The sequence below is a fragment of the Tinamus guttatus genome, unplaced genomic scaffold, assembly GCF_059628265.1.
Source record: "Tinamus guttatus ecotype Peru unplaced genomic scaffold, ASM5962826v1 Tinamus_guttatus_pri_ptg000125l, whole genome shotgun sequence".
NCBI lineage: Eukaryota > Metazoa > Chordata > Aves > Tinamiformes > Tinamidae > Tinamus > Tinamus guttatus.
Window position 1 is genome coordinate 4880016 of NW_028288659.1, and position 20059 is coordinate 4900074.

Consider the following 20059-nt stretch of genomic DNA (forward strand, 5'->3'; position numbering starts at 1 on the left):
TTACGAAAGAAAAAGAAAGTGGGTGGCTTTCTGATAACGGCTTTGAGGAGGTACATTCTAGAGGTGGCTCAAATGGTCAATTTATTTCTTTGCTTGTTCTTTGCATTTTCCATTCTGGCAGCAATGGACTGGCTTTTTGTCCTCCCCCCGACCCCCACCCTCCACGTCCTGTACAGATTCTGGTTCCAGATCCCCACAGAGACCCCCTTTTCCCCTTCCCAAGTGGCAGTAGATAGGTGCAATGATATGTTCGTTCGACCTTTAGATTATGATGCTGAAGTTATGAGCTGGATGGAAGAGCCATGTGAGCGAAAAGTTTTCCCATCTCTGTGAGAAAGAACGAAGCAACACAGAGTCCGGTGGAGATGTGAGTGCCACATGGACTCAGCTCTACCTTGGCACTGGCATTAATTTGAGATTATATATATATATATAATTATATATACATATATATGCATGTATAGGTATACATAGACATATATATATATATATGCATTTGTTTGCTATTCGTTTTAGCACACTGTCCCATTCTCAGGTCTAGATTTGGGGGTGTTGGTCCTGGGGACAGGTTGGACAGAAGGGGCCAGAGTGCAGAAGAAGCCAGAGATAAGAGTGAGGCCCAGGCCCCCCCACGCACAGAACATGGACCAGCCATAGCCATGGCTGATGTCGTCGGGAAGTCCATACAGGTAGCGGGGGTAGCGGGAGAGCTCGAAGTTGATTCCAGCCACGCATGTGCACAGTGAAATGATGCAGAAGGTTCCTGGAGAAGAATGGGAAAGGGGGGAAGGAAGGAAGAGAAAAAGAAAGAAAAGTTAGAAAGACAGAAATACTGCTCTTGAGGTCATGTGAAAAAGAGCCAGTACAATCGGTAAGGAAATGCCTAAAGGAAGATGTTCATACAGAAAGGGGCTCAGTCTAGCAGCAGCCCAGGGAAAGAACTGAGTGCCACCAGTGACCTGAACACGAATAGAGTTGGGTAGAGAAACCAAAACAGGAACACTTGTCATTACGAGCCCTTCCTTGGGAACCAGATTGCTTCATGAAACCATTGGTTTTGCTGGAACTTTGCTTTAGTTCCACAAACATGGAAGCAAATGTTGTGCTTTAATTTCCATTTCATCTTAGTTTTTGAATGACACATTGTATAGATGGAAACATTACAAAATATTTGACATACTCTGCTTTTGTTGAAACATATATTTCAAACGACTTGGAGACATTTTTTTCAGACTTTTCCTACATCAAAATCGTAATTCTTTCAAAATATCTCTCCTTTTTAAATGACAATGTCAAAATCTTATATCCCTCACAAAACTTAGATTCTGCCCTCTGCGTAACTCTATTCCTAACCCAGGTACCCTCTTCACTTGTGAAAATCTCCAAAATATTCTGTTTCACTTTTCCATCTCTGCAGAAACATTCTATTTCTTTCTGAGGACACGGTGAGGACAGGCTTCATAATTCTGCCCAGTAGCATTATGGAAAGTCACAAGAATCAGATAAGGCTGAACCTTAGTCAGCTGAAATGAATCTAATTTTAATCTCTGACGCCCAGGTCCATCATTAAGTTAAACTTGGAGCTTCTGAAGCTTCACAGTTGCCACGTATACACAATAATAGACAGTTACAGAGTCTACATGTCTGTTCCAAGAAACAAAAACAAAACAGTCCAGAAATGTGTGGTCTTCCTGCTATACCCAGTATCTTTGGTTTACAGGCGCATCATAAAAATTCAGGATAGCCAAGCAAATCTCTATCACAGACCTGTTGCGAAACCACCATCAAGTCATTCTCAGCGATCTCCTCTGACCGCAGTCTTCCTTGTCTATTTACATCATTTCTCTTCCTATGTATTTGTAGACTGCCGCCTACAGATATTTGCTGTTGTAAAAGACAGGGAACATGAGACTGCTGAATGCCTCCCCTAACGCTATATACTCCCCTAACTGTTGTATACAGTTCCGCATGTCCCAGACTTTTCCTAAATACTCCTATGAGGATAGTGTCCTAGGATACCAGTCAGTACCAGAGAGCTATTGCAGTAGGCGCTATAACTATATAAATAAAGACTGCCCACACCAGCAGCCAATGATCAATGATCTGGACTTTTGAAACTGCCTTGTGAGATCCTGGGCTCTGGATCTGTCTTCAGAAAAGTCCCGCACCATTTCAAAGCAGAGAGCAGGAGGAATGCAGGGGCTCTATCCCACAGTCCCATACTGAGAAATCAAGGCTGTTTGATTAGAAATCACCATTCCCCTTCTATGTTTTACTCTCTCACTTCAGTTATCCAGTAACTTGAAGCTGCCTTGCAAGAACATAATTACGTCTCTTTGGCATGTCAGCAAGTCTAGCACATTGTGAGGTTAGGAAGAAAGGGTCCATCATAGTCACTGTGCTCTAAACCAAGCCTTGTGCCTTGCTTCAAAGGGCTGTAGTTAGAAAAATGATGTTAAAGGCCTTTCTTTGCTAGTGTGAATGTAGTAATTTCAGCTCTTGGAGAAACAAAATTGTTGAGAAGGGTGGGTGGGAAAATCTGTGTGGCCAGACAGAAGCTGTGTTTCCTAAGTACAAAAGGGAAGGAAATAACTGGAAATTTCAAATATTGTCCTTGCTTTTCCATGCTTTGTCTTGGCCATTTGGATTATAAATGCTTCAACGTGAAGAGTTGCTTACTCTTTCTGTTTGCGCAGGGCCAGAACACTGGCAACCAGCCTTTCTGGGGGCATTCTGCCCCATAATAAGTGAACATTACTGAAGACTGAAAAATCACAGTGGAGACTGAAACAAATTGTGAGCAAGAAACTTCTCTGAAAGAGGCTTCTCCTGTGCTGTCACTTAGCTGGAGAGTGTGGCAATCCCAGGATGATAAATCCTGAGAGTTATGCAGAACACTAGAGCATACATAGCATGGATCCTGACCGCTTCACAGGATGCCTCATACTGTGTTATGGGCACAGGTTTAGCACTCTTCCTAGCACTATATATGGGAGACATAAAAAAATGCCATTTTATGCCACCTAGAGGAATTTTTATTGCCATTACATGAATCCCATATGCTGTTTGTATTTAAGCAAAAAAGAAAACTCACACTTTCAATTAATTTCAGCACCTCATGCCATGATGGTTACTGATAAAAAAAACAAATGTTGTTATCACCTTATGACTAATTAGTAGATTTTCCTAATGAATTGGCAATTGTGATAAAAAGATGATTCTGCTAAATTGTTGGTCATCATAATGAAAGAACTGTGCTTGGAAGTGGCCCAGATACTGAACTGGCCCTTGGAAATATAGCCTCTCCCAGTCTGGGTAGCTGGGATAGCACGAGGAAGGTTAGGGTTAGGATTAGGGATAGGGCGAAGGTTAGGGTTAAATTAAGGTTAGGGTTTAGTTTTAGGGTGACAACGAGGGTTAGGATTAGGGTTAGACATTTAGGGTTAGGGTTTTCAGTTAGGGGTAGGGTTAGACATTTAGGATAGGGGTTAGAATTAGGTTTTGGGATTAGGGTGAGGGTTAAATTAGGGTTGGGGTTAGACATTTAGAGTTAGGGCTAGGGTGAGGGGGAGGGTTAGGGTTAGCACTATGGTTAGACATTTAGGGTTAAGGTTAGGGTGGTTTTGCCTACATTATGGACATGGTACAATCCTGAGATTACTCTTCTCCGGAAGAAGGACTGAACCACCAAAATTTTCCAGGATCTTGCAAACAGTTACATACTCCCATTAACAGTTCCACAGGCAGCAGCATCAAACTTTTATGTTTGCCAAAAGTGCGTTCCCTAGCCCTTTCCTGACCAGCCAACTGGACCTGATCTCTGGTGATCTGAGGCTTGATACTTGCTTCCTGGGATTGGAACACATGATGGGATACAATAAGAGCTCACTGGGGATGTGATAGTATGTGAGCTGGAAGGAAGAGATATAGGCCATCTCCTCCAGCACGGGGGGAGAGCAGAATACGCTACATTCCTTGTGACGCATTTGTGTGTTGCCATGCTAAGTGAAACACTAATGAATAAATGAGACAAGGCAACAGTGGCGTTTTTGACAAAAGAAATTCACGTGTTGTTGCAAAATGCTTCAGTCAGTTGATGGATAAAACTCCATGTAGAGCCCTGCCTGTACCACAGAAACCGCGATTTGATGTACAGTCAAACCTCTGCCTTGACCTCCCTCATCAGCCACGAGCCCTTTCTCTCTGTCTGCTCTTGAAAATGCCTGCCTTGCTAAAGGATTGATGATCAACAGCAATAAGCTCAGAGCACTGGAGCCATTAAATACCACATGGTTATGTTATGCTTTCCCTTGTTATATGCTACAGAAGAAGAAAATTAAACATTACACTGAACATACCTTCCATTTAGAACGGAAGATTGTTAGGGCAGAGATGGTCTTTTAGATCTTTTTTATTCTGCCCCAGCGCTACAAATGGCAAAGCCACACCACATTGCTCCCTAGCATAAGACTACACAGAGGATGCTCAGGTTGGTAGGAGTCAGTGGGAAGAGCCTCTGGTGAGCTGAGCTCATGCCTGCCCTGCCACTTTGGGGGCTGGACAGGGCAGAGGCAGGGCTGGGACACGGCCGAGGTGGGCAGAGCCACTGCTGCCGCGGGGTCTGGCCCCTGCCCTTCATCCAAGGCACGGGGCAACGTGCTGGGATGCACACAGCAGCGGGCATGAGCAGAGCAGGGGTAGCGGGGAAAGGTAATGTCATCACTGGTCAACACTTACATCAGAGCGGGTTAGAAGAAAGAGCCCTTTGCTATAGCTATTTTTATGCATGACAATATCAAGCTGAGCAATGGGCCTCTGCTGCCAGGATTCCTTTGTTTTTTCAACAATAAGCCCTTTCCTTTCTGATCAGCCTGGCTAGAAAGCCTCTGCTTGCAGCTTGTCAGGTGTAGAGCTGGGGTGTTTGCAAGCGAATTTGCTGTGCTGAACTGATTCCAACACGGGCAGACCCAGACCATCCATAAAGAATACCTTATCCACAGAGTTTTGCAAGGCAAGAAGAGACGCTTTCTTAGACACACTGCAAGTGAAGGTCTGTCTTCCTTCACACCGGGAAGAACTCTTTGGGTCTTAATCACATCCCTGTGGGATTGGGATGTGCCCTGTATCCTCCAGTAGCTCTCTTTCCCTAGCCCAGTGAGCAGGAACTGGGCTCAAAGCCCCTTGTGGTGCTGGTAGGTGAACAGACCCCTCCATCAGGAATGTCATCCATCCAAACATCCCTGTCCTTTGTGCTAGCGGTGGAGATGGCCGATTGTGCAATCACATTCAGCCTTCAAGTGGGAAGGTGCAGTCCCCTCCACCACCAGCAAAGGTGATTGTGGCTACCTGCTTTTCTGGGCATGGAAATGTCCAAGGTCACCCCTGTGGTCAGGTTTGTATCATGCCTGGAGGGGTAAAAATGGTTTAATTTATAGGAATGTCCAAAACCACTCCTTCAGGAAGAGAAAGGAAAGAAGTAGCACTGTCCAGCATGCTATACCTTAAAGAGATGCTAGCAACTTGAGGTCAAAAAGAAGAAATTAAAATGTTCCTGGCACTAAGCCTCCCTCAGAGCCTCTGAGGCTCTGTGGCAATACAAGTCACTTTTCTTGGTTTTTATTCAAAAACCTTTTGTGTCTCATTGAATGACACGGATTCTCTCCCTTCCCCCAACGACAGGCAGAAATGACTCATGAGTGAACTGTGCTGTCAGATGTGTGAAGTAAACAAACCCAAAAAACAGATTCTTTTCCCTTTTTTTTCTTTTTTTTAGAGGCAGAAATGTCAAGTATTACTTATAAACACTAGTAGATAAAAAGAGAAACACAGAGGTATGGATTTTAAGATGTCCTCCGAAACTAAGCAGTTCTTAGATAAATATAAGCCTCCTCCTTTGAAAGTATTTCTAGCGGCTGCCATTGATGGCAATTTGTGGCCACTAATTTCTTTGGAAGCAATGCTAATTACTTAATTATCATCATTTTATTTTTATTATACGGTTGTGGAAAAAAAACATATCATGAGTGAAGCAACATTATTCTCAGTTTCTCTCTGCCCCACCAGCTTTTATTGTTTTCAAGGTACATCGAACAAACAAATAAAATGAGGGCTGATCCTAAGGTGGAGAGTGTACCGTCAGCTATTTAAATTATATCACCACCATATAATGAAATTATTAAAGAAAGAACCAAATTCTTTCCCAACTCAGTGATGACAAAAGCCTTTTGGATGGAGCAGCTTTGCAGTAAACTCCTTCTGTGCATGGATTAAACGCCTCAGCAGCACACGGCTCTTGAGAACACATTATTGCGCTCTGCATACATGCACAGAATATAAATTATTACTTAATTATATACCATTACAGCAGCTTGCAGCATCACCAATGGGTTGCAGAATAGCAAGGGAAAATTGCCCTTTTTAGAAAGTGGGAATGGAAAGAGAAGACTGACTGGGTAATGGAGATTCTGTGCTGTGTCCTGAGGAGACCATAAACCCACCTAGGAATTAAAAACATTTCTTTTTAATACTCATAACCAGAATAAACTGCAGGGTCTATAACCATGCGATGCTGTTGTATTACACCTACTGCCAGAATGCTACTTGCATTGGTCTTGTATCCCAAAATAAATCTGTGGCACCCAGAGCTGGACACCCTGCTCTGTATCACTTCAGCAATGATGCCTGTCTACTGGATGACAGCTGCACGAGCCGCAATGTGTTATGGCACCAGAGGACTAGGGATGCCCCGTCACAACCGCAAATAATGAACACGATCCTTTGGCTCATGTAAATCAGCATAATATATGCAACCATATCACAGCAGTGATGATCTTCAATTTACAGTGCTGGCACAAGTGACAGCCACAGAGTATGCTGCACATTGCAGTGCTCTCCACCCCTGCACATGGTGGCATTTCTGTTACCATACTCCTCGGTGCATGGGGACGGCCCCAGCAGTGGGCACCTCTGCCATGCACCACTGAAGCCAGGAACACCTGCTGGGAGCGAGCACACAGGAAAAGGTTATCTTATAAACTAGGAGTAAGCTGTATTTTGGAAAAAATGGGCTACAGAGAAAACCAGGAATTGTTTGAAGCCTGAGAGTTAAATAATCCTCTGATTACTTCAGCAGTGGCGCTCCCTATGACCTGTCAAAAAGAGTGTAACAAGGTTAAAGGGACTTGACTACAGCCATCAAAGAAACACATTGACTCGTGAATTTGCAGCCACAATTGACATGGCAGCAAATACTGCACCAGTTGTCACAGTGTTACTTACTATTTTACTGGGACTAGAGGGGAGACAACAGAAGAGGCTCTCTTAATGTCAAAATGAAGAAACACTCTGATGGAAGATTAGTGAAATCATCCCACTGCCCCACTCACAGACACTGTGTTTGGTAACAAGCAGAGGCTGCCGGCAGGTTTATTTCGTGTTCTGTAGTATGGACATCTCAGGATTGCCCTGTCAGAGCACCTTAATGCTCTGAGACCAACAGACCCAATGAAGAAGAGGCACTGGAGCCTGGAGCCAGCTCAAAAGATTCTATGAGATCTCAGATTTGCTAGATGATCAGACAGGCAAGTTTGGTATCAAACTATAGCTCACCCTCCACTCCAGTTATCTACCAGAGCCGAAGGGAAATTTATGCGAGCAGGGTTGGGTTTGCTTTACCACAGAGATTCTCCCATGGCCCAGCAAACCCCAGCACCACTTGGCCTTTTAGTAACCAGAGCAGTTCTGCCTCTCTCTAAGCAGAGCCTTTTCTTCCAGAATATGAAATGTCTCTTAAAAAGCTTTGCTTCTGGAAGCTCTCTTTTGTAGGGAGTTTCAAGCTGCTGAAAAGCCTTCAGACTTATATTCTTCAAGACTCAAGTGAGAGTCAATGTAACCTCCTTGCACCCTGGCAGTGTGTATACTACTAAAAATAGGGACTTAGAGGGAGTATTTTCAGGGATGAAAGTGCAGTTACCCACCTGCCTGCCTTTTTTAATCCTCCTTTTCTTTGCCAAATGCACTACTAAAGAGGACAACTAGAGCTTGGGATGTTGGGGGTGATTTGGACATTTTCCCCTTAAAAGTCAGAGAGAGGCATGTAAATTCATTTTCTCAACGTGACCAATTTGGTTGTACTGGCTTTCATTTTGTTAGACTGGATGTGAACTATCCTTGCAGCACAAGGCTCTGAGGTCCGTTACTGTTCCCCAGAGCTACCCTGACAGGAACAGAAAAATTCCTTTTGTATAACCTAAGCAATGCAACTACTGAGGATCATACAGCATGCAGCATGTCGAAATATTTCTTGTTGCAGAGCAAATACAACATCTGCAGCAATTCTATTTCACACAAGTACTAGACATGACTAATTCCTGTCACTCTTGAAAGAGCCAGATCAGGCCCGAGTTGGGTAGACTGCCCACTCATCTTCTTTCTGCCTGGTCTAGCTGCTTATCTGTGAAGTTTCCAGCAGTCCATGGAACTGCTTTGTCTGGGAAGGTTAGTCCATGCAAGCACAACAGTGATTTGTACAAGGCGAACATTGTTGATCTAAGATGACAATCCAAACACCCACGAAGGTGAATCGTGAAGCATTACCTCAATCTTTGCATTTAATCAGATCTGCTACACATACAAATCTGCTCACTGCTCTCTCCATACAGGAGTCTTTCTGTCTAGAACATCATTGCAGTATAGCTCTTCCTTCTGCTGCCCATATACTCTTCTTTCCTCATGGACGCTAGACATGCAGAATGACTCCGTATATATGCATATATCTATATATATTTTAAATAACAACTCAATAATGAATGCAAGTTTTATTTCCACCAGTCGAGTTTTATGCCCACCAAGACAGTCACCTTCTGTCCTTGAAGTGATTTGCCATCGGACTTCAGAAGCCAGCAACAGATCAAAGACTTGGTGGCATTATCAAGGGATAAGGACCAACGACAGTATATTAAAATATCACACAACTTGTTTTTCAGGACAGTGAGTGGGAAAGTCTTTTGTATTCCTGTTGGATCCATCTATTTTGTTTCTCCTGTCAGCCTCCCATGAGACCTACTGACACCTCTGGGAAGCAAACTAGTTTGTGTGCTCTTCATAGACTAGGCTAGATTTTCTAACTAGAAAATGCCTTCATATGAAGGCATTCATAGAGTCATGCCTTCATTCATGATGCCTTCATAGAGTTATGCCTTCATGACTCTAGAAGGCATCTATCCGTCTATCAGTACCTTCTATTCCGGCAAGTGAGGAATTACATTACTTCTTAGTGTCTTATAGGCCAAGTTCAGGGAAGGAGATCAATTTGAGTTAAGACTAAAAACCAATGAGTTGCTTTGCACATACACTACTTGCCCTGTCTTCTGCTCCAGACTGTCAGATCTCTGCACCTCATATGAAGCCTTCCCTCTCTTTCTCCTAAATGCCAATGTTCTCCTGTGATCTGGCACAAGTTTCCCAGAATTGTTTATGAAGGTATTTTCCCTGCAGACTGTGAGTGCAAAGCACATTTGAAGTTTGACTTTGAAGTCAGCTGATAATGTTTCCACAGATATCAAATGTTATGGAGTTGACAATGAATTCTCTAGTTGTGCTATAACTCCCACAGGAAGAAAAAAAAAAATCTAAATGACTATCCCCTGCCACACAGCTCTTCTACTGTTAGGAAAAAGCCACCTTATCCTCACCTCCTATCCTCCTGTGTCAGCTCTTAGGTTCTGCTTTTTAGGATGAGCCCATTGGTATTGACTAACCAATCAGTGCAATTCTTGAGGAACTGCCAAAAAAAAAAGAAAGGCATCTAGAGAAAACAGTATGCTTCCATGAGATGGATAATACAGGTCTGTTTGTGAACTTACACTGCAAGAGCTGCAAAGATATGTTATGATTCCCCTTGAGGACTATTACAACTTGAAATTATAAAAGTACCTTTGATTTCAGTGGAAGTTATGCAGTGACATACAGAACCCCGTACATTAAAAGTACGAAATCTATCATGTTTTCAGAGAGTTTCCTACTTCATATTCAGAATGAGTGCTAGCATTAATAAATAAATGCAAAGAGTGTTTGCAGGAAGCATAGAGAAGTACAGACGTAACATGCTACCCTGGCTCTGCCTTTTAAGCGTAATATATTGCAAACCTTATACCATCACCTTGACACTCAGAACACCAAGCAACTGTTTTCTACCTTGGAAATGCTGAACAGGACACCTCAAAATAATTTTAAAACACCAGAAAGATGGTGAGGGATGTGTATGTCTGTGTGGATGATTTCCTAGAAGTTTATTTTTGGAGTGAAAGAAGAAATAAGATAACAACATTTAAAAGCAAGGTGGGATTAGTAGCCAAAAGAAGCTCAGTCATAGTTACTTGGGATAAAGAAGCATCCTGAATCCTAGCCATGTGTATGTTCTTACCAGTGTCCAGGTTTAGGCATGTATAAGGAAACAAGCCCGATTCCTTAGGCCAAAGGAACAGAGTCTACAGAGGGACCAGAGATCACAACTTACAATATCGTCTGCAAAGGACACCACAGCCTGAGTAGAGAACAGTGATTTGAAAAGAGGGACCAAGAAATCCTGAAACTGAGAAGGATATGGTATTTCTGAACATAGGCTGACTGCTTACGTCAGTGAAGGCCAACTGCTATCTTACTATGCTTGCACAGTGCTAGTGCTTTGTGTCTTCTTTTTGTATTATAAATAATTTTCATACTGAAAAAAAAGATATTGTCTTTTATAGTGATGACGATAGGTATGCCAAGCTTCACTGCTCAGATAGTAAAGATCACTTGTTGCTTGGGCTCTGCATGCATACGTCAGTGTACCCACATGGGCATTTGCCTTTGCCATTGAATATGAAAAAAATAAACTTTCTAAAGCTCTAAACTTTCTAAAGCTCCCTACTTTGTGGGAAGTATTAAAAAAAGAATTTTTGAAGAGTAATGCTGTGAAAAGGAAAAAAAATAACTGTGATCACAAAATGTAGCTTCCATCTGAACTGGATGAAGAGACTGACCACTTCATCCGGAGTGGGCACCCTGAGCAGTGAGTAGAGGCATTGATCATCACTGATAAATACTAATCCTAGGGGTCCAGTTAGACCTAGGGTAGCTCAAGATGAACTCCAAGAATTGTCATCTTGATTCTCTTTTTATTTATTTTTCTCTTTGCCTGCTCTTGGCAGCTGCTATGAAGAAACTTCGTAACCGCCTAGGAGACGTCAATCAGGGAGCTTTGCCTACACTTGCTGTTCTAAATTGTTACATTTGTGCTTCTTAAATTATTCAGCAGTGGAATGATTATTTTGAGATGGCAGGACCACAGTTGCGTAGAATAAACACTCTTATTTTCTACCCATATGTGCTATTTTCAAAGTACAGTGAGTTAAATTTGGGTCGCAAATGACTCAACAGCTGGTAATGATCCATGGCTGCAAATACACAGATGCTTCGGTTGTCATCTGCTAGCATATGCACAGCGCGGGCACATGAAGCACAGCTCATGCTTTGGGGAATTTTAAAGACGAGTCTCTCCACGGAGGTGGCGAGAGAAAGAGGATGAAGACGTATGACCAGCAGAACTGTCCCATGCAGGATGATTTGGTGTGCTGTAGTGATGACTGTAGAGCCTTTTGGAAACTGCTGGGCTCAGGCACATGTCAACCCAAGCAGCCCAGGTTCACTGCCCACGTGCATCCTCAGTCCCTCCGGCTCCCTGCAACAGGCCAAGGGCAGCAGGAACATGGACTGGGCAAGGCAAGGGTGTAAAAGTTCAGGCCAGGCTCTGAGCGGTGGGGTAAGGAAGTGGTTTGTTGGCAGAGTTGGTCCACGGAGTGAATGAAAGAGCACTTGGAACAAAATATTCCTGATAAGGCAGTAGAATGAGAATGGTTTATGAAAGACTGTTTCTCTGTGGATTAGAATACAAAGCAGATGGAGGAGAACGCACTCATACATTCATAAGTGGGTTGTTTTTTATTTCTTTAATAAACAGTCTTTCTCGCATATCTGAAATAAAGCATTAAATTGTGCCAGCGACCTGCATAACTTTTCTTTTTCTTCCCGCTCACACGTCTTTCCTGTCTGCTTATCACTGCCATAGCAGGCAGCACTGTAAAAAAATAGGCATTAACCTCTGTTGTGGGAAAGTGTTCAGAGCTTTTTTAAGTCCAGCCTAAGCCCTGTGAATTTGGGCAGGCTGCAAAGAGCAAACTCTTTACAGCAGTCTTAGATGGGAAAGGAAAAACCTAAGTCAGCAGTAGATATGGAGCTGCCAAATGGTGCTCGAATCCCTCCGACTGGCAAACCATTACTGGAGGGGAAAGGGAAGAGGAAAGGATGAAAGAACTTCCAAATGTTCTTAGAAGCAAATGCCAGAAAAGAAACATCAGAGAGGAATATGTCCATTGCTTTACTGTATATAGCAGGACAGCAGGGCTTTAAGGCCCTTCAGTACAAAAGGAGATTTCATCCTCACACACAACTCCCCAAAACCAATATTTCATGCAAAAGTGTCACCAGGAAATAACAGGAAATAATTCTACACAAGACTACAGATCATTTTCTTACAGATCTGCTAAATGACATGAGTAAGGGCACTTAGCAGCTGGAACGATTTCCAAATAGACTAATTAGAGACTGAATTATTAATGGTAAAACTTATAATTGGCTCAAAGCAAGGTTATGGCAAGCAACATACAGAATAGTTGCAAGGCTCGTAAAATGGTATGCTTCTCTAAGGAAAGTGTCAACAAATTAGGAAAAACCCCAGAGTGATCCTAAAGCGTATGTCACAAGACAGAACTGGCAGAGACGAGACAAAAGAGTAAAGAGAACAGGTAAACAAATGCAGAAATGATATATTACCTTTATTTGAAGTATATGTGAAACAAAATAAAACAATGCATAAGTCTCTCCCTGAAGGGTTGCCTTGTTAGGCAGGCAGTAAAAAACCTAACTTCACAGAAATGTACTCTCTTTACAAATTACACGGACTTACAATAGGAAAAGACATGAATGTGCAGCTGATGAACAGCACTCTGATAAGGATGATAAAATGGCATTCTTTGTGAGTCTTTTAATATGTTTACAAAGGAAAGCATGCAACTTTTGCTAGGGATGCAGTTTGGTCAGGGACAATTTTGTGCTGAAGCAAGTACTTGAACGAGATGCGAGAAGCACCACTAGATACGTCCAGCTGGGACACAGAACAGCTGTTCAGCTGGGAGATGCACTGAGCTGAGCAGAGGAGGACTTTCTAGTTGGATATATAGCTTGTCTGCCTATCACAATACAGAAACTATTCTTGAGTAGCTTCATAAGCTACAAAAAAAGGAGAGTTGCAATGAAGCATTTGCCTGGTGGAGTTGCCAATCTGCCACTTCATAGCATCCTAACTCCTCAGTGCTGGGGCCAGTGAAACTTAACCTTGGCCCAACAATAACAGTAGATACTACTAAGGAAAAAAACACACTGGCTACATGAACTTTCAGGCTTGCTATGATAATAAAACAAAGCAAATCAAAGATTTGAATACATTTAAAAGGAATGTTTCAGTGCCATAAAATTTGATGAAGAGGTCATACCTAGGCTTTATAAAGCAAAGCAAACATGTGTTGGTCCAAAAACAATGTGTAAAATGCCCTTATACATTTCTTCTGGTATATGCTTAAGTGAATTCCTTTTAGGATATCCTTAAATGCTTGATGGGCATGAAAGCAGCAGTTTTGCCACAGGTTTCTGACATTTGGGAGCAGTGTTTCGGATGCCTTTAAGGTTACTGAAATGATTATAAAATTGCAAAATTACTGAATGACATGGCTAGTATGGAACTTTTGCCAGCACACAGATTTTCAGTATTTTTTATGGAGAGAAAAAGGAATGAGCTGCGAGAGATTTTGCTTCGAGTATGTATAATTTGAGCATGACCCACTTCTATAATGGAATTAAACAGTCTAAAATAAAATGCAATAAGATGAGTTAGTCTTAGGAAAGCTTAAGTGTGCAATTCCAAATGGAGAAATTCTCCGAAAGAGAAACTTTTCCACCTTACATGATAAAAGCAAGATGGCAATACTGAAATGAAATTACAACAGATAGTGCAACTCCACGTACAGGAGACTGTCTAATAGCACCAATATACAAAATGAAGCTAGAAATGCTAAACATAACTTGCTGTATCCATCTGGTACTGTGCAAGATGGAGGACTAAGAAAAATCCTACAGTGGTCAGCAAGGCTTTCGACACACTCTCCCTTAACACCCTCATAGGAAAGCTTAGGAAGTGTGGACTGGATGAGTGGACTGTGAAGTGGATTGAGGACTGGCTGGATGGCAGAGCCCAAAGGGTGGTGATAAATGGGGCCTGGTTGGAGGCCTGTGGCCAGTGAAGTCCCGCAGGGGTCAGTACTGAGAGCAGTGCTGTTCGACTTGTTCATCAATGACTTGGACGAGTGCACAGAGTGCACCCTCAGCTGTTTGCAGATGATACCAAACCAGGAGAAGTGCCCGACGCTCCAGAGGGCTGTGCTGCCATTCGGAGAGACCTAGACAGGATGGAGAGTTGGGAGGAAACGAACCTCATGAGGTTCAACAAAAACAAGTGCAGGATCCTGCACATGAGGAGGAGTAACCTCAGGCACCAGCACAGATTAGGGGTTGACCTGCTGGAAAGCAGCTCTGCGGAGAGGGATTTGGGAGTCCTGGTTGACAATAGGTTAACCATGAGGCAGCAATGTGCCCTCATGGCCAAGAAGGTCAATGGGATCCTGGCCTGCATCAGGGGGAGCGTTGCCAGCCGGTCGAGGGAGGGGATCCTCCCCCTCTGCTCAGCTCTGGAGAGGCCGCACCTGGAGTATTGGGTGCAGTTCTGGGCTCCCCAGCACAAGAAGGACGTGGGGCTTCTAGAGTGGGTCCAGCAGAGAGCCACGAAGACGATTAAGGGACTAGAGCATTTGTCATATGGGGAAAGACTAAGCGAGCTGGGCCTGTTTAGTCTGGAGAAAAGAAGGCTGAGAGGAGATTTGATCAACATGTTCAAGTACCTGAGGGGTGATTGTAGGAAGGATGGGGCCAGGCTCTTCTCTGTAGTGGCCAGTGACAGGATGAGGGGTAACAGGTATAAGTTGAAACACAGGAAGTTTCATCTCCATGTGAGAAAGAACTTCTTTCCTGTGAGGGTGACAGAGCCCTGGAACAGGCTGCCCAGAGAGGTTGTGGAGTCTCCTTCTCTGGAGATCTTCAAAACCCGCCTGGATGCCACCTTGTGCCATGCGCTCTAGGCGTCCCTGCTCGAGCAGAGGAGGTTGGACTAGATGATCTCTAGAGGCCCCTTCCAACCTTAACCATTCTGTGATTCTGTGAAATGTGCTGTCATGCAAGATAAGGAATTGAGGTATGAATTATGTAATAAATATAGAAAAGTATGCATAAATCTACAAGAAGTCTGTGATTGCTGTTGATACAGATACATTTAGATTGAACAGGAAAGATGAACTATAAACACTTTTCAAAATGTTTTACAAGATACGCTGAATAACACTGTGATAACTCAAAATCACAGTTTCCTTGCCCTGGATTCCAGATGAGCTAATACCAGATAATGGTCTGCATTTCACAAATGACTTATTTCAACAATTTGCTTGAGAAATTAGCTCAAGCACACCACAGCAAGTCCTATTAGGCACTGGCACATGGACTGGCAAGAAGACTATTCAGTAAATACAACGAAGAACCAGAGGTCCATGAGAAAAAGGTTTGGCATTGTCAGATTATCACAGCATTCGTCTCAGTGCTCCACTGAGATTTCCTGTTCAAAGAATTATGGCAATAAAGGACAAAACTCATTGAGATCATGAGCCAGAAATATTTCATCCTGAGGTAGTTACAGAAGACCTGTTTGACCAGAAATTAAGGCAGAAGGAATGCCACAAACGGATCTGAAACAAGCAGCACTGCAAATGGAAGGGAAAGTTAAATTTCAGACTGGCCGCAGCTATTAATTTAACAAAGTATCATGTCAGCTGCAATAAAGTCAAATGTTGTAAGCTTCCACAGGTATTATTCCCACTATTGGACCAAAAGATAACTAAATAAAATGAAGAGGCATTCTGGCTCTACACATTTTGAGAACTGAGGGGGTGATATCTTGACGTCAATTATGTATTTACAGAAGTAAACAGCTTTTCATTCAAACTCTGTCCAGCAAAAACGGCTTGTAGAAGACCTCTCTAGAAGGAACAACTGTGTAAGATAAAGGGTAGGCAAGCATTACTACTTGCAGTGTTTTAGATTAGATGGCTCTAAATAAGAATTTTATTAACTGACTGTTTAAATTTGTAGCTGTCATTTTATGAAAATTTGCTGATAAAAATAAAATCAGGAAATGTGTAGCAGTTGCTACAGACTTGTGCCAAGCAACAGAGAGAATAAACTTTTGTAACCCTGAGCCACGTGTCTTTGCTGGTGCAGAAAATATGTTTGATCTCACCCCAGCACATCTTCATGAAGAATATTACACATCTTGGCAGAATTTGGCAGATAAAATAATCTGGTGCCTCTCATCTCTGTTACTTGCAGCTTCTAACTGCTGGATCTCGTTATTATTTTGTCTGCCCAGTCCAAGAGCGTGCTACTATCAGATGGGTTCTCCTTGCCTAGGTACTTCCACACTGTGTTCAAGTCAATTACAGACCTTCTGTTAAACAGTTTCAATCCTTTTTTCTTTTTAGCAAACTGTGTTTTTCTTGTCTTCCAGTTCTTGCAGTTCTTGTCCAAATCTTTCCCAGTCTTTCAAAATCAGATTTAATTATGGACATGAGACCAAAATGTCCAGAAATAGTTTTGCTTAGCCCAGAGACAATGGCACCTCATACTCTTATTGCATACTCCCATCAAAGCATCCAAGGGATGAATGGGCAGATTTACCTGCTGCATTATGTAGAGAGCTCCCATGCAGATCGATTATCATCAGCTGTGATCCCAGAGACCTTCCCAGTGTTGCTCCATTCAAGATACCCTCCTCTTCTGCAAGTATAACTGACTTTGTTCCCAGTTGCATGGCCTTGAAACTGCCTCTACTGAAACAGGTATTATCTGAACATACCAAAAGGTCCAGATGTCTCTTTTTAAGCTAGGAATGACCCATCTCATTGTGCATGGTTATACCAAATCTTGCTTCACCTGAAAACTTTTATTAGGCATCTTTCAAATCACTGACAAAACATTAAATGACACTAAGCAAGAACTGATCTGTGCAGCTGCACTAAAAACTCCCTGATACATATTGATAATTTCCAATTAATAAACAAGACTTAGTGAATTTCTAACAAATTTAATAGCTTGTCATATTTACTTAGCATAGTCCTAATGTTTTAAACCGAATGTTGTACTGTAGTAAGTTAAATATCACACTGACATCTGAGCATGTTACACTGCCACAGCCCCCATACAGCCAGGCTTTTGATTACATAAGAAATACCAAGCTAGTTTGGCAGACCCATTGCCCATAAAATACCGAACACCCACCATCATTTACAGATATCCATACATGGACTGATGTGTGCTTGCACAAGGTACTAATACACTTCAAATGTGCTTGTGGGCGCTGAAAGAACTTCATGTCTATCTCACTAGTACCAAAAGTTCTGGAACATAAATACTTGTTACTCAAGTCTTTAACTCTTTTGGAACTACACGTGCTTTTCTGTATTTCACCCTTTTAGCTATATCATGCCATAATACAGCTCTCTGTGAAGGTTGGATGGCATCTGTAGCAAGAATGGTTGGAATGCTACACAGAAAATATTGGATGACCTTGACGGCTGGTGTTGTAGAAATGGGAAAAACTCAAAAGCACAGACTGCAAAGTCTAGGGACTAATAACCAGCATCTCCGCTATAAACTGGCAGCTCATCAGCAGGAAATAACAGTTTAAGGGTGAGAGGATTATATGATAGTGTTACTTGTGACAACAGGGGACTGGACTAAAAGATCAGAAGGTCTTTTCTAGACCTGTGTCTTACAGGCACTGTTTTATCATAAAAGTAACATGTAATTGCATTATCCTTGATGTACACCAGAACGAGTTCAGAATGAAACCAAGACTAGATCATCTCAAACAGCTATGAAAATAGATTTCCAAACACACGGAAAAAGAGATACACATAGAAAGAGAGATCATGAAAACGACACGGCAAAGACAACACATTTATTCACAAAACAACATTCCTACCTCCCATGAGGAAGAGAAGCCCTGCCACATACTGCATAAGGCCTCGATCCCAACAGCACCCCAGCACCCCGATAATCCAGCCGAAGAGGATGATGGCCACGGCCATGCCCATGAAGCCAGCTGTCATCCTGCGCAGATCTGCAAAGAGGAAGAGAACAACAGGGCACTCGTGAACAGTGAAAAATTGTTGTCATCAGAGGTTCAGAGAATTCTTAACCCAAAACTCTACCACTCTGCAAGGTCTTCAGTGCATGTTGGCTCAAGGTGATTTGTACAAAGAGGGTTCAGAAGAAAGATAATCCTTAGATTAAGACGCAAACTGAGGGAGAGAGCCATTGACAGTTTCACCGTGCAATGGCACTCGGTGCAGAATTAGAAATTGCACAGTGGCGTCACTGCAACGCTACACCTGATCACCTTAGTACTAGCACAACCTGTATTTACCTCCTACCTTCATGTCTACACACATCACTCCACTGCACCCAATAGGTACAGCTCCTCAAATTGTCGTGTGATATCTTTGCACTTTGCTCCAGCGCATGTGTGACTCTGGATTCATTTCTCCACTCTCCAAGAGTCTCCCTGTATGTTCTTGGACAAGACCCTTAGCTCCTCACTGGCCTCAGTTTCCCATCTGTTCAGTCATGGGTATAGTTCCCAGCACTGCTGTCTGTGAAATGAAGTACCTTAGGGATGGTGAGGCACATGGATATTCTTGTGTCAGAGACAATAACGTGCTGTAGATACACAACAGGGCACAGGACAATTTCTTGCCCTCTTTTGCAAGCAAGTGGTGACTTTGTCACCTGATTTTTGTTGAGACAGTAGTTGAGTGCTCCAGGGAACACTGAGAATAGGAGAAGGGCATAGGCTGGACTGAAGCATTTGATACACTGCAAGTGGATACTGATAAGTACATGTGATATGGGGCCAAGCTGTATTTATTTCATAAATAAAGAAAAAAAGATCCCTAACAGAAGTCTAACAGAAGGAACCCCATGTTAAACCTTTGCTGTGCATAGCATTGATCTTCAAAACAAGATGGGAGTCCTCCTCCAGACTGTACTGGTAAAAAAACAAAAAAAAGAAAAAAAAAAGGAAACATAAAACCCAGCTGTTTCTGATGTGAAATCTGAACAAGGGAGACCACTTGTAAAACAAAATAGCAGGGTCTTCTAGAGCTGAAGAGCATCTTGACACTCTCAAATAATGGGACAGATGGTGGCATCTTCACTAACATTTGAGCCCCCATTACCCATCATGTATGTGTACAAAGCTTAAGCATCGATACATCAAGAATATATATGCAGAGATCATTCCAGCCAAGTCAGCTCTTCAAACACTTTTTTCCTGCTTGAAATAAATTGTATTTGCATAGCAGTTATTTCATTTTCTTTCAAGAAACAGAATGCTTATGACTGGGAAAGAAGATTTGAAAACAGTGAATCAGCCACCAGTTTGTATGGCAGCTTTTCTCCTTGGCTGGCCTTTGTCTATTTCTCAGGCTGACTCAAATTTCTGCCTTTTTCTATCATCTCCTCTTTTTTCCACAATGCATCAAAAGAATTGCCAATAACAGGAGTGCATATTCAGTAAAATTTGTTACAATGATAATTATCATTATCAGAGGTTCATTAAACTCTTTATCCAGGATCCTAAAACTCTGCAGGTCTGTAGTATGTGTTAGCACAGGATAATTTGATTTGGTTAAAGACAGTTTTCACATGGTTGTGTTCATTATAGCACTTTTTATGCAAAATTGAGTCATAGAACACAGCCCTTGCCCTGAAATTACAGTAACTTCCGGTAGATAATCAATAA

General features: G+C 42.4%; 1 protein-coding gene across 1 annotated transcript in view; it reads right to left on the reverse strand.

Annotated features, from left to right (window-relative positions):
• Positions 1 to 220: 220 nt before the first annotated feature.
• Positions 221 to 20059, reverse strand: part of TMEM178B (transmembrane protein 178B) — a 209835-nt gene continuing 189996 nt past the window's right edge. Inside the window, exons 3-4 of the mRNA XM_088521648.1 lie at positions 18239 to 18376; positions 221 to 763 (exon numbers count right to left, since the gene is read on the reverse strand). Coding sequence (XP_088377774.1) covers positions 513 to 763; positions 18239 to 18376 — 389 coding nt within the window. The 3' untranslated portion in view covers positions 221 to 512. The remainder of the gene's footprint in view (positions 764 to 18238; positions 18377 to 20059) is intronic.